The following is a 23,725-nucleotide window of genomic DNA, read 5'->3' as shown; positions in this document are numbered from 1 at the left end:
TGGGATTTGCTCCCACAATGGTGGCAGCGGCAGGCTAGCATTGCATGGGAGGTGTCACCTCTGACACTACAGCATTACCTTCAGAGTGTTCTGTTAATTGGTTACTAACTCGAATTGTGCTTGGTCGGTGCATAATGCAAAGGTTCGTGGTTTTATAGGGAGTAACATTTTATGTTCTTGAACATCGCAGCACCCAACAAAAAACGTTATTCCTCCTTTGTGATCAGATTTTGCTTTACAACCATACATTTAATGAGTGAGCACAGCTAGTGCCTGTTATTTGGGGTACATAAAAAACATGCAAGAGACCAGAAGTGATTGGACGTTAGTAGTTTGCCAGGAGCTACCAGGACCTTGCGCCCCTGCCCAATAAGAAAGTGATCAAAATAACAAAACAGTAGACAAAAATTAAAAAGAGGAAAGGAGACATTGGCTTAGGAGCTGAAAGTGAATCACACTACTTTCCTGGTAGAATGGCACATTGAGAAGGCAAGATGCCATTACTCGCAGCAAGCAGGGCCAGTGGCTGAAGTGGGCTGACCCGTTGTCTCCTGCTGTATGCTGTGGTGGGTGGAGCAACGTGTGAGTCTCAAAGTCCCTTTATCACAGGGGTAGCTCCCCCATTGGGGTGGAGGAGCGTCGCCTGCCGGCCAGCAGCTGAAAAACACTTACAAGGAAATTATAATAAACTGTGTTTATTGTCATTTCCTTGTAAAGAGGCACAGCCACGGGGGTGATGAGCAGTGAGGGGGAGTGCTCAGCACGTGTGTTTGGCCGGCCGTCTCGGGCCACATGCGCAATAGGCTCTCTCCAGCCCAGCAACACAGCCTGCACAGGCTCCCTGTCTGCCTGGGAGCACCTATGCCAGCACTCGAAGACGGAGGAGTGGATGGAGCGGTGCTGCGGCAAGCAAGGTAAGTGTTTATTTATTTTTTTGTAATTTAATTTTTATTCCCGCCCATTCCGCGCGCTTAGAGCCACGACTGCTCCATCTGTGTATATTATAAAACATTTTTTTTTCATCACTAGCCTAGTGAGACAGCTCAAGGTGTGTCAAAGGTCAGAACAAAAAGAAATTTGAATAATACTTAAGGACAATTCATTTTACTTTGCAGTGCCAATAGATCCGCACTTCTGGTTAAACCATCAACATTATGTAGCTCGGTGTAAAAGGAAAAAATCTTAATCATGGACAACCAGAACATAATACTGGACAAATCTGAAACCTTATATTGTACTCCTAGTAACAAATAATGCTTTCCGGCAGTCACAGACCTTCATTTCTACAAATTCTTACTCAATCATAGCACTATAAAAGTTAAAGGCAGAATATGCAAAGTATATTTACTTTCCATTTAATTGCGTAGATAAGGAAACTCAAACAACATTTATTGTTTGGTGACTATGCAAATGTTTAGCTGCTTGGCCCAAAAGTAGATGTATTATCGCTTGTCCAAGTTTAAGAAAAAAAAAAAGAAAAAAACACAACTGTGCTTCTAAAACAAAGCAGAAATCCTAAATAATGGTTCCCTTGTAGTGTCATTTGTGGCTCATTTTTTGTTAAGTAGAGGGAAATTGTTCAACAAAAACAACGATTTTTGTGATAATTGTCAGTTCAAAAAATAGCCCAGGACTACATTGTCAGCCTGCTGTGAAAATCTATCTTAGTTCTTTCATTCAGATAATATAAATTGTGAACAAATGTGCTTGGTGGTCATATAGAAAAAACATAGTACTTGATATAAAGTACAGATGTGTGTGATTATACCCAATACCTAAAGGCGTTATAATTGGTTAGTAAATATAGCGGGAAAATACAACAGATACAAATGCCATATGCATTAGGTTTATCCCTGGTTCAAGGGGCTGACGGTGGACAACATTTCAGCTAAAAAATTGCTCAGTGGAGTCATGGAAGCTGGATCTAGGACAGGGAATCACAAAAGATCGTTGCACTTAGTACACAAATATCAGTAAACTTATGCTATTGAAATGTATACATAGAGCAAACTTTGTTCCTGCTCAAGATATGTCAATAAATTAAGCTGCCATGAACCTCTGCTGCAGGAGTTTGCAGGGACACTCGGTTCTGGTCTACAGATACATAATTTAGAAAAGGATGGTTCGATGCACAATTAATGTGTATGTAATGGAGGCCATTCCAGAGAAGAAAGAAGAATAAGAATGGGTGTAGATTTTTGGGTTAAGGAGGCTTAATACTAGCTGAAAGATTTCTAGCAGTGTTGTGAATGATGAGGAAAGTACCTTTTATAAGCAGAATAGTTTCATGATGTGCTACAATATGCGAGGATCAAGATGTGCTGCATGATGCGAGGATCGGTAACCACAGCACTGATAAAAGCAGGGGGAGGAACTTAATCGTAGATGAGAGTTGGAAATCAGATCAGTGGAATTAACTTTGCAGAGGAGTGCATAAGACCACGCCTGGTGAGACGGAGAGCTGGATGTATCAGTCATATACCGAAATATTGCAGAAAAAGTGGTCTTGTGCAAGTGCGCTATAGGAGGAGCGTTTGAAGGTGGATATGTTAAATAATGAAATTAAATGCATTAGCTCTCAGACGTTTCAATAATTTAAATGCTCTACATTTTTATTCTGGCAATATTATTTCGTTTTTGTTTTGTGATGGGTATTTACTTCTCTTTTTTTAGCGTTCTTTGAAACTACTGCTTTCTGGTATCCTCTGTCTGATTCAACGTTGATGTAATGTTATACCTCTGCATATGATATTTTTGGGCCTCATGTGGGGGTGATGCTTTGATCTCAGTCTGCATGTAGCACAATCATTACAACCATAATTTAAAATCCTTTTTTTTCAGTGGTTGAAGTGCTTTGTTGAGAGTTCAGAGTGACGCCTGTGCCTTTGGGACGCCCTCTCAACCCCCCCACCCCCCAAACAATCTTTTGTTGCTACAGTTACACCGGAAATCTTTGCTTCGGCTTCAGCTTTGTACTTTTACATCCATTGCCGATGGCGCAGTCCACATTTCACAATTAAAAACAATTGCGTTAAGTGGCTAAAAGTAAGAAAATTAGCAAATTAAATTGAAATGTTGCCCGAGAACCATTGAAGCTTTCAAAGTTAATTTACAGCGACCTGGTTAATATTATGAATATCTGTATTTATTTGCAGGTGAATTGGTAGCAAACCAGAGGAAACAGGAGTTAGTAACCTGGCTTGTTCAGCTGCGCAGCATTGGTTTGCACCTGTTAAAGTCCATGATATCAACTCTTCGTAAAGAATTTGAGGACCCTCGTAACATGCCTAGCAGGATGGGATCCAAAATAGACATGCGAAAGAATTTAATCAGAATGAAAGCACATTATCATGGGTAAGTTGACCCTCATGTGGAGTATGTTAAATATCGGAAACAGCTTAATTTGTTTTGTTTCTTTGAACCTGAATATCGCTGCTTTGAAAGTTTTACAACAGTAAGAGTTCTCCACTTTGCTTTTGATGATACAGTAACCTGGGAGTTGTAGCAGGCTGGAGTCGTAGAGGTCTTTAAGTGGAAGATGTTTGTCCTTTGTGGCAAGAGATGGTTGTGTTCGGCCTGAGATACATGTTGCAGCAGACTTTCCACTGCAGCTAAATTTTCTAGTATAGCAGATAACGTTTTTAGATCTGTATAGAGTGTATTATAGGGGGGCGGAGAGATGCGTGATGAACGCTTTCATACGTGTTTAAAGTTACTGTATTCCAAGCATGCCATCGTGGGTTTCTTGGTGCAGCTAAACGTGCCAGTTTTACAGAGAAATTGAGCTGGATAAGTGTATGCTTTCGTAACAAACCCAATTCTCAAGTGACATTCCAGAGATGCTCTGGTCAGGATTAGACGACCACTTTACAGGCCATAGTTTCTCTGTTTAGCTGGTCACCCATTTTGCAGTCAGTATAGCTGTGGACACAGTACCTCTGTTAGAGAGCCCTCTTGGGAATTCAGCAATGGTCAGTGAGGCACTGATTCATCCATGAAGTAGCAGAGCAGGAAACAGTCCTGTTTTAAGGGCTCTTTGGAAATTAAAGTGGTCCTCTACTTTCCTCACTGCAGTTGGTAAAGAGTTTACATGGAGTTAAAATGTCTGCCTTCGGCGAGGTTTGTGGAAACAAAAAATCTCCATCCAGAGTTACGTCTTTAGGTGAAGGCTTAACCTATGCCTGGAAATACACATCACCTAGTGGAGATACCCTGGTTCGGTTCCTGGCAGTGCTGGGTGTATAGTACAAAGTGACTTAATATGAGATTTGTTGAGGGACCCGCTGCCAGTAGAGTTATTAACATGAGATTTTAAGAAAGAATAATGAAAGTCCATTTGCCAATTTCTTAATCGTCTGAATTTTGCTAAGCAGGTATGCTGGAGCACGATGATCGAATCTGTTTATGTAGTCCAGACCCACCATAAAAGTTTAAAGAAGCAATGATTTCCCAGTAACTCATACTTTGATAAGAGGCAGTTGGTTCTAGGAAACCTGAACAGATGAACAGTGTTTAGGTAACCGCAGTGCGGCGCTAGGTTGATGCTGTAAAAAGTTCTTTGAAAGTGGAGGATGAGTAGATGAGGCGATTAGAGTAGTATCTGTTTCCGAATTGCTGCTTAATAGTGTCTGACCTATTGTCAGTAATACCTCCCGCTCGTGGGGTGCAGTGTTTTCCTTTGAAAATAGTTTTAGCATTTGTTGGTGACTTTTGTGATTGCTTTTTACCATGCAACCACATTCTGGCATCTTTTGTGTACTCTTAACGCTGTCTTTTCTCTCACCGCTGATTTGATGATATTCCTGCCTGGGGAATGGCAGTCTAGTTACCACTGCCCTCAACACAGGTGTTGATTTCTGGGTGCAGATATATTTTATTTATATAGTGTCTAAGGGAGCGGTGTTGAGCACTTTCGAAAGACCCCCAGGGACGAAGTTTGCCTCAGCATGAGGCACTTAGTTCATAGTTATGGCAGCAAACTTATGGCACAATGTGTTTGCTTCAGCTGCATGCTTTTTCTTATTTCTATTATCGATTTTACAGTCTGTATGGTTCTACTGTCTGAAAGTAAGATCGTCATCAGGCAGCCTGTTGACACTAAACAAAAAAAATCTTAATAAATATATAATTATGTCCCGACCTTCAGCAGAACAAAGTTGCAGAATGATATTCAGATTTATCACGTGTGGTCCTGGGGTACCACAGTGGCTTCTACATGCTATTGGATTAAGTAGTTAGAATTTGTCAGAGCATATCAAAGAATGAGAGCGATGGCAGCTGTGGTTTCCTGCTCTTAAAGTTGAACACAGAGTGTGAAATGACTTGAAATATAGGCTGCATGTGAGTTGTTGTGCACATAATAGTAGTATATTTATTTATTTTGTTTATGGTGGGGCAGCACTGTCTCACTGTTTGAGACCTAATTGTCCTCCAGGCCACAGATGACAATGCTCTTGCACGAATAGTAATGGAGTCATCTAGAAGGTTGTTTGCTCTTAATCCTTTCTTTATGTAGCCTATTAGTACCACTGGTGATTACTAAGAACATGTTACTGCTGTGAATAATTAATTTTTTGGCAGGGCCAAACTTGGCTTAATGTCCTTCAGTAATTTTGGATTATCTGACTAGGTAGTTCTGGTATTCAGCAGCCCTAGCATTCAAAAGCACTGCAGTGGACTCCTAAGAAAAACATTGTGTCTCTGCAGTACATTTTTACAAATTAAGCATTGGATAGATAACTTAGTAGAACTCAAGTACAAGGCATCATGACATAATATGGAATAGCTGGTTATCCACTCTACGTCTGTGAACTGGTCACATGAAGTTTTCTAAGGTGGTAAACAACCAGTAGCAACTTCTTGTGCTATAGTTAATTTTTTCTTAACATTTACTGAAAGACAGAGCCCTGGATTGACCTACTAGTTTTTTTTTTTTTGGGCCATCTCATTAAGCCTTGGAGACCTATAGTTTTCAATACTTTACATTTGATTATGGTGGTCCTTGGTTCTATCATAATGCAGTGGCTATGCTTTCTGTCTCAGCTCTTGATCCAAAGGATTTCCTCCAAATTATTTGTTGTCCCATCCTGGAGCATTTCCGTATCACAGTGTTCTAAGTGGATGAGTTGCATCCTTCCACTATTGACTTTAGGGATCTTCCCCCCCCCCCCCGCTGTATCTGAAAAATCCATGTGATTATCTTTATTTCTTTGTTCCTCCTGCTTCCCGTGCCTCCACTCTGCGTCTGCATTTTAACCCTACCGCCCAGCACATTGCTTCTTTCTTCCTGTTTTTATTATCCAGTGCTCCTGTACGCTATTTTTTTGTTCTTCCATGGTCCACCACGCACGTAGAATGTGTATGTTTTCCTACTATTACCATGTTGGTAGCATTTAGAATGTGGTTTCCTCAACTACTATGTGGTGGTTAGAAAAAGACTAGCACTTTATATTTTGTACTGATTTAGTAGATTTGGGAAGATGCTCCCCTCATCACATACACCTTTAGCTGTTTAAATTTGTTCTTATTTTAACTTGCTGGTACAAGTCCCTTTTCCTTTGTGGCCTTCTCTGTGTCGTGTTTTGTAGTCTTTAACTGACAACCACTAGTCCTTACCTCCGTAGGAAATGTTATGAAAATTAGATCATTTTAAACGATCAATCAATCAATCATTCGCATTTATAAAGCGCGCTACTCACCCATTAAGGGTCTCAAGGCGCTGGGGGGGGGGTCAGTGCTCAAAGAGCCAGGTCTCGAGCTGCCTTCTGAAGGAGAGGTGATCAGGTATGGCGCGAAGGTGGCTGGGCAGAGAGTTCCAGGTCTTTGGAAGGATCTTCCTCCGGCGGTGGCTTTGCGAATGCGGGGGACGGCTGCCAGGGCTTGTCCGGTCGAGCGTAGCGTGCGCGGAGGAGTGTAGAAGGAGACGCGGTTGTTGATGAGTTTGGGTCCGAGGTTGTGCAATGCTTTGTGTGCGTGGATGAGGAGTCTGAAGGTGATCCTCTTGTTGACTGGGAGCCAGTGGAGTTTCTTCAGGTGTCCGGAGATGTGGTGGTGGCGGGGTATGTCCAGGATGAGTCGTGCGGCCGCGTTCTGGATCCGTTGAAGTTTCTTCTGCAGCTTGATGGTGATGCCGGCGTACAGAGTGTTCCCGTAGTCCAAGCGGCTGGTGACGAGGGCGCGGGTGACGGTCTTCCTGGTGTCGATGGGGATCCAGCGGAAGATCTTGCGGAGCATGCGGAGGGTGTTGAAGCATGCTGAGGTCACTGAGTTGACCTGTCTGGTCATGGAGAGGGATGAGTCCAGGATGAAGCCGAGGTTGCGTGCGTGGTTGGTGGGCTGGGGAGTGCTGCCTAGGGCGGGAGGCCACCAGGAGTCGTCCCAGGCGGTGGGAGTAGGGCCGAGGATGAGGACCTCCGTTTTCTCTGTGTTCAGTTTCAGCCGGCTGTCTGTCATCCAGTTTGCTACTTCCTTCATACCGTCGTGTAGTCTGGTCCTTGCTGAGGTGGGGTTGTTGGTGAGGGATAAGATGAGCTGGGTGTCGTCGGCATAGGATATGAGGTCGAGTCCGTGTTTGCGTGCGATGTTCGCTAGGGGGGTCATGTAGACGTTGAAGAGAGTGGGGCTGAGGGAGGATCCTTGGGGTACGCAGCAGATGATCTCCGTGGCTGTAGATCTGAAGGGGGGGAGGCGGACTCTCTGGGTTTTCCGGAGAGGAAGGAGATGATCCATTCCAGGGCCTTGCCTCTGATGCCGGCGTTGCTGAGGCGGCGTATTAGGGTACGGTGGCAGACAGTGTCGAAGGCCGCAGAGAGGTCCAGGAGTATGAGGGCCACGGTTTCTCCCTTGTCGGTCAAGGATCTGATGTCATCCGTGGCTGCGATGTGGGCGGTTTCGGTGCTGTGGTTAGCTCTGAAGCCGAACTGTGTGGGGTCGAGGGAGTCGTTGGCTTCCAGGGCGGTGGTGAGTTGGGCGTTGACGATTTTTTCAATCACTTTGGCGGGGAACGGCAGGAGAGAGATTGGCTGGAAGTTTTTGAGTTCCGTGGGGTCTGCTGTAGGTTTCTTTAAGAGGGCGTTGAGCTCTGCGTGTTTCCAGCTCTCTGGGAAGGTGGCGGAGGTGAGAGATGCGTTGATGACGTCCCGGAGGTGGGGGGCGATGATGTTGTCGGCTTTGTTGTAGATGTGGTGTGGGCAGGGGTCGGATGGAGATCCAGAGTGGATCGAGTTCATGACGCGGGTGGTTTCCTCGGTGGTGGTTGGGGTCCAGGTGAGGATGGTGGTGTCGTTGGTGGTGGGTTCCGGTGGAGGGTTCGTGTTGTTTGTGGTGAAGCTGTTGTAGATGTCGGTGATCTTGTGGTGGAAGAAGGCTGCGAGGGAGTCGCAGAGGTCTTGTGAGGGAGGGATGGAGTTGTTTTCTGCGTCGGGGTTGGAGAGCTCTTTGACGATTCCAAATAGTTCTTTGCTGTTGTGGGCGTTGTTGTCGAGTCTGTTCTGGTAGGCTGTTTTTCGTGCGGCGCGGAGGCGTTGGTGGTGTTGGCGGGTGGCGTCCTTAAGGGCTGACATGTTCTCTTCGTTCTGGTTGAGGCGCCATGTCTTCTCGCGGGTGCGGCATTCTTTCTTGGAGTCCTTGAGGTCGGGGGTGAACCAGGAGTTTTTTTTGTGGTTATTGGTGTTAGCTTGGGTCTTCAGGGGGGCCAGTTGGGTGGCGCAGTCGGAGATCCTGCTCGTGAGGTTGTTGGCGGCTTCGTTGGGGTCTGTGGTGCTGGTCGGTTGTTTCTGAGCGAGGGTCGATGTGAGTTGGTCTGTGGTGGTTCGATTCCATTGTCTTCTTGGTGGTTGCTGGGTGTGGTGGTGCACGGTGGTCTTCTTGAAGTTGAAGTGGACACAGCTGTGGTCCGACCAGGTGAGTCCGGTGGTGTGGCTGAAGGAGATGTGTTTGCTGGAGGAGAAGATGGGGTCGAGCGTATGTCCGGCGTGGTGGTGTTGACTAGCTGTTTCAATCCCAGGTTGGCGAGGTTGTCCAGTAAGGCCGTGGTGGTGTTGTTGGTGTGGTTCTCCAGGTGAAAATTGAGGTCCCCTAGGAGGATGTAGTCGGTGGATGACAGTGCGTGAGGGTTGACAAAGTCTGCGATGTCTTCGCTGAACTTGGTCCGTAGTCCCGGTGGTCTGTACATGAGGGTGCCTCTGAGGGTGGTCTTGGGGTCGCTGTGGATCGCGAAGTGGAGGTGTTCGGCGTCGGGGAGTGAGTTGTCGGTGTATGTCGAGATACGGATGGAGCTTTTGTGTGTGATGGCGATGCCTCCTCCGGTGCGGTTGGTGCGGTCTTTCCGGATGATTTTGTAGCCGTCGGGGATGGCTATGGCAATGTCGGGTGCCGAGGAGGGGTTCATCCAGGTCTCGGTGAGGAAGGCGATGTCCAGGTTCGTTGAGTTGATGAGGTTCCACAGTTCGATGGCGTGTCTGTGGACGGATCGGGTGTTGACCAGGATGCATTGGAGATTGCTTCTAGGGGAGTCGATTTTGACGGGAGCGGTGTGAGTCCGTAGACAGTTGAAGCGGCAGTTGCTGCAGGTAAAAGGGCCGTGGGTTCGTTTCGGGGTGGCGCGGTAGCAGCCCGGCGTGCGGCCGGAGTTGAGGCTGGCGAGGGTGGTGGAGTCGTAGGTTTGGCGGGGGTTGCGGGGGCTAGGGGTTTGGGTGCTGGGCGCGGTCCAGGCGCGGACGGGCGCAGACGGGCTTGCCTTTGGCGCGCCAGCGGCGCGCGTCCGCTGCGCGGCCTCACAGAGGCCGCCATTTAAGGGGGTAGCCTGGGAGGAGGGGTCAGCTGGGAGGCGGGAGGCGGGAGGGTAGGCGGAGCGGCGAAAGGCGGGAAAAAGCGGGAGAGGCGAGGAGCAGAAGGTGGGAAAAAACGGCGAGAAAAAGGCCTGAAAAAGGACGAGGCGGCCAAAAAGCGAGTGGGAAAAACAGTTGAGGGGGAAAAAACGGCGAGTGGGGGCAGGAAGACACGGCGGACACAGTCACTCGGGGTACAAAAAGAAGAGGGGAGCGCGATCACACAGGGCAGCAGACACTCGGGGTACAGAAAGAAGAGGGGAGCGCGATCACACAGGGCAGCAGACACTCGGGGTACAGAAAGAAGAGGGGAGCGCGATCACCCAGGGCAGCAGACACTCGGGGAGCAATCAGAAAACAGTCAACGGGCAAACAGGCAGAAGGCACACAGGAGCTGGTGGTGCTGCGGGGGCAGGGGAGCGACCTACCCTGGGGTCAAAGGTCGCTACCTCTGCCTCGCAGCGGCCGCCATTTAAGGGGGTAGCCTGGGAGGAGGGGTCAGCTGGGAGGCGGGAGGCGGGAGGGTAGGCGGAGCGGCGAAAGGCGGGGAAAAAGCGGGAGAGGCGAGGAGCAGAAGGCGGGAAAAAACGGCGAGAAAAAGGCCTGAAAAAGGACGAGGCGGCCAAAAAGTGAGTGGGAAAAACAGTTGAGGGGGAAAAAACGGCGAGTGGGGGCAGGAAGACACGGCAGACACAGTCACTCGGGGTACAAAAAGAAGAGGGGAGCGCGATCACACAGGGCAGCAGACACTCGGGGTACAGAAAGAAGAGGGGAGCGCGATCACACAGGGCAGCAGACACTCGGGGTACAGAAAGAAGAGGGGAGCGCGATCACACAGGGCAGCAGACACTCGGGGAACAATCAGGCAATCAGAAAACAGTCAACGGGCAAACAGGCAGAAGGCACACAGGAGCTGGTGGCGCTGCGGGGGCAGGGGAGCGACCTACCCTGGGGCCAAAGGAACGATCATTCACCTTTCTTCAAATCAGATATTCCCATCAATGCCAGTATTCCACTGTCCTCTTAAAAGTGAAGTCTGGATAACCAGTTATTAAATTTAATTAGGAATGTATTTAGAGAGCGTTTTTCTTTCTCTCTCAGTTTTGATACATTTTTTGCTATTTACAGCAATAATGACAACAAAGTTACACGCTCAGTTCAGTCATATCCAGATGTTATGATGCACAATAATCCAGAATTAAACAACATCACTATACTAGAAGGTTCACCTTTAATGTAATAGGACAGGTTATGGTGTTTTTCGGAGTAGAAACTAAAACCAAAGTTTAAAGTGTCATCCCTAGATGTACAATTATATCCACAGTTAACCGTAGGGTTCTAAGTTTTTAAAAAAAAATCAAAATACCGAATGTTCTCCTTTGGTCATCCTTAATGGCAACTGGCCATTTCTGTTGTGACATTTCGTATTGGGCGACATCTATAAGATGGACAGCAGCTATAGTGAACATGGTCACATTTCTAGACATAAGTAATGATGGAGGTGTGTGTTTCTGAACCGGCCATGGCTGTTGCCAGCATATCCTTGTCTATTTTTGCTATCCTGTGTTCACCAAAGTTTTATACAGAGCACCAGAAGAGTATTATTTTATAGATGTTACTTAAATAGTATTTCACTCAGTGTTAGGACTGTTTCTAAGCACCCCCTATTGTGACAAATGTGGGAAGTTAAGGAAAAGGATAGATCCAGTGGGGAAGTCTGGATTAGAACTTTGGGATGCACATTTAGCATCTCAGTCTCTTGAACACAAGGTGTCATTGATAAAAAAGTGTATCATGTAACATTTGTGATGTATTCAATGAATCGTTGTAATACCTCGCAAACGTATACCAAAAACGTTGTGGGTGGAATGCTTGAACTAATCTCAGCAACTGGTAATTACTCGGGCTGCAACCCAGTCCATTGTTGTTTTTCACACCATTCAAATATCACAAGCATTTATAATAATTCAGTGAACTCCGCCAAGACAAACGATGTTTCAGTTTGTTAAGTAGAAAGGCACAGGAAATGCTGATCATTCTTCAGGAATGCTTAATGAAGGGCATTGAATTGCTATGTAGTTGTGACTTCTTTTATTCAGCTACTCATCCTCTACCACCAGAACTGTCAGATTAATATGGAGCCTGTTTTTCAGGTGACCTGGAACATACCTAGCATTCCTACTGGATGACGAGGCACAGGCCGGCTTTGTTTTAGCCCCATGGTAGCTTATGAACGGACATCTCAATCAGATGCTTAAGTGGCAAAACCTGTATTTCCTGATGTACTCTTGAGATGTGCCTGCTTGGTGAATGAGCAAATGTTCACGAATCTTGCGTATGCTTACTAGTCGGTAAGCTGGGACCACAGGTGTCACGAGGCCTGGGAGGATAGAACATTAAAATCTGAGTGCTAGGCCAAGAGTTTTTTTTTTTTTTTTTTTAATGGAAAATTAGTTTTCCCAGAAACGAAATTATTTATAGTTAACAGTGCTCCAAGGTGGCAGTCTCCTCATGGTACTGACAGCTGTCAATTCACCAAAACGACAAGGGTAGTGGAAGCAACATTGGACTCCCTTTGATCCCTGCTGATGACTTACCAGGGTTGACCTCTTGTCCCACCCTTAGCCACTTACCATTTACTGCAAAGGATCTTGAGGAGGGCCAATGGTTGCGGCTCGTAAACGTGGACAGAGATGTGAGAGTCCTCTTATCTTGCTGGTGCAGGGGTAGCAAAGGCTAGTTCTGTGGTGCAAAAAGCAGGCCAGCTGCTTCTACTCCTCCCTTCTCCCAATGGCGTTCTTACCAGTACCCTGACACTTGGGGTGCCCGGGGAATTTTGCACCTCCCTTAAGCTATTCTGAGCAGGAGAAGAGATTAACTGAGCTCCTTAGATATCACCTGCTTTCCTCTTAGGGTTGTGCTTGAAAATAATCAAAAATCATTGAATTTAGTTGTTGTACTGTGATAAACTATATAAGGTCAGCGAAAGGTTTCTGCATTATGTTAGTACATAAAGAAATACATTATGGTCCACATTATGACTAGTGTGGTTTTTGATACAATATTCATCACCTGCTAAGAGTTTTACTCATAACATGAGATAAAACGTGTTTGTTTGTGCTTACCACATTCCAAGATCCGTATGGGCTGCTACTTTCCAGGGATGTATCTCATTTTAATATGCAGCAGATTTGACCTGTCACAACTTAACCGGGGATTCAGTATTCATCACACTCGTTTTAAGTAAACCATAAAAAAACACAAAAACAAAAATCCCCTGAAATCAGATGCATGTGCTAGTTAGTGTCCCCCTACGTGTAATGAGGGCATTGGTTTAGGAGATTAGCTCTTTCGTTGGACTGTTGCAAATAATATGCAGACACTGCAGCCATGTATGGGCTGTTTAGGCCACAAGAACCTCTTTTATATGAAGAACCTGGAGCCCTTGTGTGCTTGTCACTACTCGATATTTGTTTAGGTAGATAGAAAGTGGATGTCGTTTTAAGTCAATGATTCCTGGCCCCTTCATTAAAAGCAGAATCAAGTGTAGTATAGTCAGACCTAAAGATGTCCTGCTCCTCTTTTTTTCTCTCACTTTCTACGCTTTATCACATTGATGTAAATTTTCATTGAAATAATATTTTTGCCTGTGAAAATATGCACGGTACACATTTTCACGGAAGTGTAAAATTGGGTGTATTTGTTTTTTTCCTCCACATGGATTAGGTATATCTATTTTTTTATTTTTATAAACACATTTTTATTGTTTTCCAAATTATATGTTTTCAAACATTTAGTACACACAGAACGAGGCAGTTAAATTTTATGCATTAGTGACATTTGTTTACATAGCTTCTTAAGGAGTATATGTGTTGCTTCAACCAGGCACAGTGGAGAAGAAATTGTTTCAGTCCGGCCTATGACAGCTCCCCAAGCCATGGACCCCCATATCTTTTCAAATTTCCGAGGACGTCCTCTCGATTCGTATACTCGTCTCTCTTGGTTTGCACACCAGTCCATCCCTGTTCTCAATTTTTGTATGGACGGGCCAGAGGACGAGGTCCAGGCTGCGGCAACATTTCGTTTTGCCACTAGCAGGGCTGTTCTAATGAAAGCACGGTTAGTCCGTGATCTCACTACCCCCTCCATGACCCCTAGAAGCACCATGCTGGCAGAGAGCTGTGGCCCAGTCCCCAGTGTCTTGTTTAAGTCATTCAGTACCCTTCCCCAGTAGATCTGCAAGGTTGGACAGGACCAGACCATATGGAAGAAATCTGCGTGGTCCCTGCTACAGCGAGGACAACAGCTATTTGGCCACAGTCCAGCTCGGTGGAGTCTGACAGGTGCTAGGTATGCTCTGTGTAAGTAATAAAACTGTATGGTGCGTAGTTTCGCTCATATGGCTAGGGTCCTGGGGGCCTCTAATGCCTCTGACCATTCCGAGTCATCTAGGGCGCCTACCCACGACTCCCACCCCATGCTTGTCAGATCCGTACCCTCTGGTGTGTTGTTAACTAACATTTTTATAAATCTGTGAGACTCCTTTCCCTCCCAGGTTCCCCATAAGTAGTTTAGCTTCGAGGGGGCTGGATTCCGGCAGTGGGTTCTTCGAGAGACGTGTTCCTATGGCATGCCTAAGTTGGAGGTATCTGAAGAATTTTGTTCGGGATAACTTGAATTCTGTCTGTAGTTTTTTGAAGGACTTTAGTGCTTCTCCTTTCCACACATCCCCTACTAAAGAAATCCCCAACAAGTCCCATTCCACAAATCCCTCCAGCGCAGCAGTAACACTCATCCATTTCCCCCTCCACAACGGAGTCTGCAGAGTAACTACAGCGTTCCAGTGGGTGTATCGTAACGCCGCTCACCATGCCAGAAAAACTGCTTTAGTAATCCCACCCATGCAGTGAGGGAGAGGCGTACCATACAGCGTGTCAAGGATATGTGGGAAACCCAGAATACCTAATTCCACCTGGTATGCCGGATCTGACCACCCTCTGTTAAACCAGTCATGAATTACCAGTAACTGTGTCGCCAGATACTATAGGTATGGATCGGACGCCCCCAGGCATCCCTCATATATTCCTCTCCTACAGTACTTGGCTGCCACTCGATGTCTGGCTCCTCCCCAGAGGAATTGTGTTGTGGCTGCGTCCAAGGCCCAAAACCACGAACGAGGGATTGGAAAAGGGAAGTTCTGGAAAGCATACAGAAATCTGGGTACAATCATCATCTTATACAGGGCGACACAACCCATTATATTCAACGGCAGTGTCTGCCATCTGTGCAGGTCTGCCTTGACCCGTGTTAGTAGCGAATCCACGTTTTTCACCCAGGTCAGCTCCGGCAGGAGGGTCACACATATGCCAAGATATTTAAAACTCAGTCTGCGGAGGGGTATCATGTCTTGCCAGTCCAAACAGTCACTGGTGTTTGTCAAGGGAACCAGCACTGACTTGGTGGGGATCATTTTCAGGCCTGATGCCCTTGGAGTTGGAGGCTGCGTGGGCCCAATATGCTTGGTGTGCCCATTTAGAGTAACACATCGTCCGCGTTTAGGGCTATTTTGTCTTCCCTGGCGTGTCCCCATTTCCAGCCACAATACTCCGGGTCTGTCTGGAACATCTGGGCCAGGGGCTCTATAACTAGAGCAAAAAGGAGGTGGGACAGTGGACGGCCCTGTCTCGTTCCCCTTCTGACTTCAAAAAGTGATGACATGGTCCCGTTGACCTGCACTCGGCCCGAGGGATCTGCGTATAACGCTCACACTAGTCGACAGAACCTTGGTCCGAAGCCCGCCTTCTGAAGCACCAAGAAGAGTAAGCTCCAGTCCACCGAGTCAAAGGCCTTCTCAAAGTCAATAAAGAGCAGTGCTAAATCTCGGGGCAACCTATGTCGCTCATTAAGAGCCACATGAAGGCGACGGATACAGTGACGTGTGCTCCGGGTTGCCATGAATCTGCATTAGTCTAAGTGGATCAGTTGCGGTAAGACTCTTTTAAAGCGCGTTGCAAGAATGTTGGCAGGGATTTTGACCTTGCAGTTGATCAGCGAGATCGGCCTATAGTCCGCACAGTGCAGTGATGGGGGTTGGGATTTGGGGATCATCACTATGATGGCTTCATCTAATCCTTTCGGAAAGCACTCTTTTTGTTCCACCTGTACAAAGAGGGCCATCAAATGGGGTACCAGTTCTTTCCTATATTTCTTGTAGTATTCTGATGGGAATCCGTCTGGGCCCGGGGTCTTCCCAGCTCTCAGCCCTGAGATAGCTCCATTTATCTCTTCCTCACTCAGAGGTTTGTCCAGGATCTGTACCTCTGAAGGGGGCAACCGGGGCAGGGAGATGTCGTCCAATAGCCTACGAGCACAGACCGGGTCAACTAATTCTGAGGCCCTATATAGCGCTTTGTAGTAGCGGGCAAAGGCCTCTGCTATGTCTTGGTGCCTCTCAACCTTACCATGGTCTCCATCCCAAATTTCGGGAATAATGCCTGAGGCTCTATGGTGGGAAACCAGCCAGTGGAGTAATTTCCCTGTCCTGTCCCCCAACCCATATATTCTCGCGGTGCTCGTTCGCCACAGGGCTTTTGCTGCTTCTAGGGATAGGTCCCTGATTTCCTCTCGTATTCGGGAGAGCTGTTGTTCCCCTTTCTCGCTAGGTTCTTTCTCCTGTACATGCTCGAGCTCTGCCGCCTGCTTCTCTAGTAATTCGATATCATGGGTTTTTAGGCGCTCTAACTCTCTTATTAGGCCCTTGGCCGACCCTCTCAGTACAGCCTTTCCTGTGGCTCATAAGGTGCCAGGAGAGGACACTGATCCATCATTCAGGCTAAAATAGTCGAGTTGCGCCTGTTGCATTTGCCCTACAAACTCTTTGTCTTGCAAATACCAGGCGTTTAGCCTCCACATGGGGCGGTTCGCCTGTCGGGTATGGCCTATAACAAAGCGGAGTGGTGCGTGATCAGATATGCCTTTCGCTAGAATCTCAATGTAAGTTAGGGCGCTGCAGTCTGTGCTAGGCAGCAGTATCAGATCAATTTGAGACTGTGAACCATGTGCCGCCGAGGTGTGGGTGAATTGCCTATGTCTCGGGTGCCACAGCTGCCATATGTCGCAGAGCCCCGTTGCCGTCAACCAGTTCGCAAGGCATGTCGCAATTTTGCGCCTGTGAGTTGTTATTGGGCCCTCTACGTCCAAGGTCGGGTCTGGGACTGCGTTAAGGTCACCCCCTAGCACAGTGAGCCCCGAAGGTAGGCCCTGGAGAAGTTCAGTCAGCTCCTTGGTGGTTCCACACTGTAACGTTGGGAGAACATACACACTGACTATGTTGATCGTCACCCCTTCCACTCTACCAGTAATGGCCAAAAACCGACCCTGACTGTCTCTCCAGATCTGCATCACCTTCAAGGGAAGAGAGCGGTGCAAGAGAACCGCTACACCTCTTGAGCCTCGTATGAACCCCGCGTGGTAGACTCTCTTCTCGCCAGGAAGGGGCATCTTTCCCCAACAAGGTCGGTATCTATGTATGAAGCGCACTGCAGTGCGCTTGATTTTATCTAAGAGTCCATTGACATTTCATGAGATGGCCTGTACTGGGTTCATCGGGATTTGTGTAAGAAACTGTCTTGGCTCTGCCCCTCGGGTGTAGTTGCTCTGGGTTTGAGGTGTTTCCCTTCCTATTCCCCATGTGTAGATTTGAGAGCTTGGAGAGCTTTGTTGTAACATTTAGGTCTGTCTGCCGTTTGTCTTGTACTTTAACAAAACCCAAAACCAACAAGCATGTCAACTTGACACTGAACAGTAACATATCCCCTATTGTAGGACTTAACTTTCCTACCCCCCAACTCCCACCCCACCCCATACTTCGCCCAAGAAGCATCTGTCACGCTTACCCATGAACATCGCGCCCTTAACCTGGTGGGATGGTAACAGTAACAGTAACTGTAACTAGTTGAGCAGTGGCACCAATTCCTACTCCTGCTCTGAAAAAATGGGTTGATGGGTGTAGCTTTTCTGCAGTCAGATGACATCAACTGTTCAAATGAATGCAGGAAATTCTAAAGTATTAGCAATTGTGGATTTTCCAGTTCAGCTGTGCTGTGTTTAGTCAGTGTGTTCTTAATACACATGAACGCCCAGGCACCTACTAGGTAAGTTGCAATCAAATTTGCCTCTTTCTGGCCATTGTTCTGATACTTCTCTGGGTGTGGCCTCTCCTTTGAAATCCAGATATCCGGTCAGAAGTACATGTGAAGTACAAGGATCACTCCCCCACACTTTCTTGATCCAAGCTGAACCCTTGCTCTACACCTGATAGAATGTCTCTTTTATACTGACACAAAGGCCTTGGGGCTCTCCAAACGGGACCTGCCAAAGAAAAAAATAAAAGCACATAGCTGGTAACACTGGCCGACTGTCATTTCACAAATCTGATCTTTGTTTTGGTGAGCTTCCCACACAGACGTTCTAGGTCAGTGATGCTCGAAGTGCGGCCCGGGGGGCCGCATGCAGCCATCCTGACCTTTACATAAAGCCCCCTGGTCAGCCGCAGCACTGGGCTGCTGTGTACTCGACTCAGCAGTAGCATCAAGGAAAAGTTATGTAAACAGGAAAGCATTTATTTCAAGGGTAATTGAAATTAAATAAAGGAAGTAAGTGGGGTGTCTGCACTCCTTAGCTTTAGGAACACTTTAATTTTTAAAGACATCTTGCAGCAAAAGTGTAATAATATGATAGTCTGTTCAAAATTCAAAAAGTGTATTTCATTAACATGCAGAGCCATTTCTCCTTAGTACATCAGATTATATTAGTGCACTGAGAAGTGGTTTTTTTTTTTAAGTGATAATTTTGAAACATGAATTTAGGAACATTATTCATTCTCTCGCCCCCACCCTGACAACAGTTCCAATAGTGAACCACGACCTGGTTAGTAGTTATGTGCACCCTTTGGGTGGCCTGGGTTCCTGTAATACATGAACAGCATTATTTTTATTAAATTAAACACAGGCGAAGGTTTTCTACAGCGCAAATCCTACAGTCCCGTATTTCAAAGTCTTATATGTGATAATGAAGAAAAGGAGGGAAAGGGAAATGAAACAATTGCCTAGGATCCCACTATTGGGGTAATTGAGGACAGTGGTGTTACTAATCCAGATTTTATGGTTTCACGTTGTGCAATTCAGCCAGTAGATGTATATGCTTAGTTTCCTCTACACCTATTTTATTGCCAACCCCCAACCTGCCTCCCTGCCCCCCCCCCCCCCCCCCCAAACCTGTGATTGCCAACCTGACTGGAATTGATGCGGCCCGTGGGGCCATCACTGACCACACTTTTAGCCCCCTTGGACAATGTTTGAGAGTATGTTCTAGGTCCTTCATTCTGGGACCAACATCCACTGTTTCAGAATCCAATGTCTTTTCTATATGTGATGTTGGGAAGGATACCAGATTATTACAAGTTCCCAACTTCAAATACAAAGTGCCCCAGTCTGATAAAATCCCTGTTTCCAGGTGTTGATTCAGTTCTATTCACTGAACTGAGCCAGTCTCACATCTCCCAGAATGCATTTGGTAGTTAAATTAACCCGGGAGTGGAGAACTTCTAACTTAGTGACTTCGAGTCACGTGGTGCTCTTGGCTGTTGTTTCCTCAGTGAAGACACGTTCACCTTATTGCTAATTTTCCTCTTAAGATGTAAATTATTACAAGAGTTAAAAATATAACAAGTGTTTACAACAAGCCCTTCCCTGCAGCTTTGAAGCATCGCAGTCAGAGAACTGACGAAGTGGTTATGGCTTCTGGAACTGACTTGAACCTCTGTGGTGACTGGTTATTATACACACGAGGCCCTTCACTTTCTGGGAAGCGTTTCGCAATCTTGGGAGTGAAGGCTGGAAGACCTGTGGGAGGACCGGTAAACTCCACATTCCAGACCGCATGTCATCTTGCAGGGTGTGTTCCTGTCCAACTATTTTCACTATGCGAGCAATGCGCACTTCAAGTAGAATGTAGCAACATCAGCTCAGTGAGCGATTAGATATGGTTTTTACTAACCCATATTAGGGGAGGGGCTTCTGTTGGAACAACACGCTTTGCAGGCCTTTGGTCACCTGCACGTAATCTCAGATTGAGCATTCAAATCCAAGGAGGCAGTCGCCACGTGTCTACCTTCCAGTGTATATATGTCCTCTCTGTTCAGAGACCTTTTGCCTCTCTCCTGGGATTTTTCTCACTTGCTTCTCCCGCAGTTTATACCCAGCTATAAGTGAACATATTATTCTCTGAATCCATCCCTCCGTGCCCTCTGCTGACTGGGTTGCTAAACTTTTTCATTATTTGTTGTCTTTCATGGTTAGTGGTTGGTTGGTTCTGTGTGCGAGGGTCTGGCTGAAACCCTCTTGTTGTTCTGATGGTCTAGCATACGGCACCTTCTCGGTGTCAAATGAGAAATAAATTAATAATAAGGACTTCTTGAAGTCTGTGCTTAAAAGGTTTTGGGTTTAATTGTTTAAGACCTGACATTATAATTTTAAAAACGTTACAATATGTTTCATTTATAAGATCATAATAAACTGGGGTGTAGAGCCAAGTGGAGACTTGTAAAGCCGCACAAACAAGAGACAGTCCATATTACTCCCTGCTTGGGTGTAGTTTGAATTCGTTGACATTCTCTGTCATCTGCAGCTCAAAAAACATACTCCGGCCAGTGATAACTCCTCTGTTTATCTGTCTGAGTGTCATTAAATTGAGTAGAGGTAACACCTGCTACGGTGCTTAGAAATTGCAGCACTCTTAATCAGCACTACATAACAACTATTTATCCTTGGAAACAATAAAAAGAGCAGCGTTACAGGTCTCCTCCTCAAAGGATTCCATATCAAATCAAAAGGAGTCTTCACCCCTCACTATCCCGAATACCCGCAGACAGACCCAAAACCTACTGTGAGTGGGGCCCTTCCACCTCTGTAGGTGCCAAAAGTGCACAAAAGTAGCACCTACAGTCAGTGAAGAACGTCACCCACCCTCCCCTCGTGCTAGGAGGGCCAAGAGGCCATACTGATGGGAAAAAGTAGAAACGATGGTGAAGAAAGGTTATCTGGTCTGATCAAACACACCCTTGGGCACTTCATTTGGGTCAATGTGTTGGATCTAAAATAATCCCTTCGGATTTAGGGCAAATAGATTTCAGGTCTCTTCAAATGTTATTCTAGCTTTTGTGGTAGCTTGAACTAAAAGTAACAAAACTGCTCGTCCACAAAGAGCAGCGCCAGCTCGTGGCAAGTTTATTTATAGCTAAAGGCCTATTTTCTGGAGAAAAAAAATCGACTTTCTCACGTAGTAGAACTGGATGGTTTAAAGTCTATCACGACAAGTGCAAAATAAGCGATCTCCCTTCATTTTCCCCCTTTTTTAAAAACTATTTGCTAATATTAGAAATATGTCTCGTCGACCATGTCTACCTCCCATAATGTTGACAAGACAAGGTAGGCTGGCACCTGGGTGAAGTAGCATGGCGTGTCAATTGTGGCTGGCACTGCTCCTCACCAAACAACTCTTATATATTCCATACACAAGGTGTGCTTAAGGATTGCCATACGTATCTCGGAACAATTCGAACATGTTATTTATTGCATGAATTACATTAAGGCATTTATATATCATGCATGCTAACGTAAGTTAGACTCACTTTGACGATGATAGACAATAAAGGGAGTTTAGACCTGCTGTCATACTGTTCAATTTTGCTAGGTTCAGTACCAGTTCAGCTGCCAGTTTTAAACTTGTTTATCATAACTTAAGCACTTGCACGGTACAGGCTGGAATTTTTGAGAACCTATAATGCCTGTGCGATGTATTTTTTGTCGAAGAAAGGCAGCACTTTAGCTGCTGATACAAACAAAATATTGCAGAAGGAAGTACGTAGCCAGTGTGTGTCTCAAAGTTGAGCTCTGTATCCCAGTTGATGCCAAGATTTGATCGTCTTATTCACAAAGGACATTTTTCATGTGTAATCTGCTCTTTCTGACTTGTTCACATAAGTATCCCAGGTCTGAGTTCCATTTTGCAATGGTCCACAAGAGAGCCTCTATTTACGTATCCCTTTGAACCCTTGTTTAAGAGCTAGGAATTGCCCTTTTGGGCCCTTAACACATTCTATAACTGTGTTGCAACTGCTATTTAAATAAATTGCAGTAAGTGCCCATGACCGTCTTGGGTTTATGGACTCTGTCATCGTTTCTTCATAGGGTATTGTGTGGGCCTGCCCCCCTACATTTCCTTAGACATGGTTCCCCTTGACTGCTACTCCCCTTGAGGCCGTGATCAATAGCAATAAGTCCATCTGCCTCAACCATTAGAACAAGTTTCCTTCACTGAGACAGATTACTAACATGAGTGAATTACCTGATCTGCTCTTCAGGGACATATTTGTAGACAACTGCGTTTAAGCCAACTACTGTTTTTGTAGTTTAGAACACTGCATGGTTGTCCTTTTGTAGTTGCTCCTTTTGTTCATATTTTGCTTTGTATCACTTATTGACATTTTCTAAAGTTTTCTAATAATTTCATATATACTCATCTGTTCTGTTAGGGTGCTCTGAATCCTTTATTCGCTCAGCAGCCTTTCCCCTATTTTTAGGTCAAGCCTACTAGACAGTGCATGTGCTGTTTGTTGCGAAGCATATTGTGGCTTACTAAGAAAATGGAGGGGTTTGGAGCCCTCTCATTGCTTACCTTTGGTTGGCTTCTTTGTCATTCTCCAGCTGCCTGCTTTTTATTTGTGACCCAGCTTGTCAGTCTTGAGCTTGTCCCTCCCATGGAGCGTTGTCTATTTACACTCTGTTCGATTGACTGGCATCCCTACTTCCACTGCTTGCTTTTCCAGCACTACTTGTTTTCATTTGTGTAAAGTACTCCATTAGAGTCCTGTGTTTTCGATCTATCTCTCTTGTGTACGTCTCTCCCCCTGCACCTTTCAGTGGTTTCTGTAGCCCGACTGCTTCTCCTCGCCATCCTTACTCTTGCACTCACCCTTTTGCTTCTCTTCATTGCTTCCCCTCACCAGTGCCTTTTGAGTTGCCTCCCCCAAATCCCATGTTGCCTTCACAGATACTGTGCAGCTTGGGTAAAACCACTGGCAAAGCAAATGTGTCACAAAAGTGAAACTTACTCGATTTGGCAATGCTTGTTTTTTAAATCCATTTTTTAAATTATTAATATTATTTGTTTCAGTTACTTTATTGCATATAATTCTTGGCAGGAAATAATATGAGGGCTTCCCTTCAGATATGTTGCTTTTTTGTGGTTATGAAAATACTCTGTTCCTACTTATGTTACGTAATGTATTTACTGTGGTGCTCACTGAGCAGCAGTTAGAATATGCTTTGCTGTTTTTTTTGTCTTCTAAAATCTATTGCACAAAACCTCTGTCGTTTTTAACAATGCTACGTTGTAAAGTTTGTTGCCTGCTCAACGTTGAGAATCTATGAGGGAATCCACGGTTTTGCATGTATTTTCCCGGTCTTTGTTTTGATGCCCTCCCACAATTTATTGTGCATATACTTTGGGTTCACCACCATTATTGGTGTTCAGTATATGCTTTGTAATAGACCCACCCTTTTCTGTGCTTATACCACAGGATTTGTTAAACTCTGGAGGCTCATCCTTGTGCGGTTTTTCAACATCTTCTTGCATTTAGATATACACGACAGCCTTAGTGTGGTTGATAAAGTGGGAAGTTGTTGTTGCAGCTCTCATTTTGATCTTTCTGCATGTTGGCAATTGTTCTCGTATTAAGTACATGCAGTCCTGCTATATATTTTAAATAAACTGCTGCTGTGTATGCCAGAGATTACTCTCTGAGAATTAGCTATATTTTCATTTATAATCTATGTGGT

At 45.7% G+C, this 23,725-nt stretch overlaps 1 protein-coding gene across 2 annotated transcripts in view; it reads left to right on the top strand.

The window, feature by feature from the left end:
• Positions 1-23,725, top strand: part of PRKCZ (protein kinase C zeta) — a 604,208-nt gene that overhangs the window by 14,553 nt on the left and 565,930 nt on the right. For both annotated transcript variants that reach the window (XM_069240998.1, XM_069240999.1), the window contains exon 2: positions 3,156-3,354. In XM_069240998.1, the coding sequence (XP_069097099.1) occupies positions 3,242-3,354 (113 nt within the window). In that variant the 5' untranslated portion in view covers positions 3,156-3,241. The remainder of the gene's footprint in view (positions 1-3,155; positions 3,355-23,725) is intronic.

Source organism: Pleurodeles waltl, chromosome 6 (genome assembly GCF_031143425.1).
Source record: "Pleurodeles waltl isolate 20211129_DDA chromosome 6, aPleWal1.hap1.20221129, whole genome shotgun sequence".
Taxonomy (NCBI): Eukaryota; Metazoa; Chordata; class Amphibia; order Caudata; family Salamandridae; genus Pleurodeles; species Pleurodeles waltl.
The sequence above is the reverse complement of the archived record's forward strand: the minus strand, read 5'-3'. Positions and strand labels throughout refer to the sequence as shown.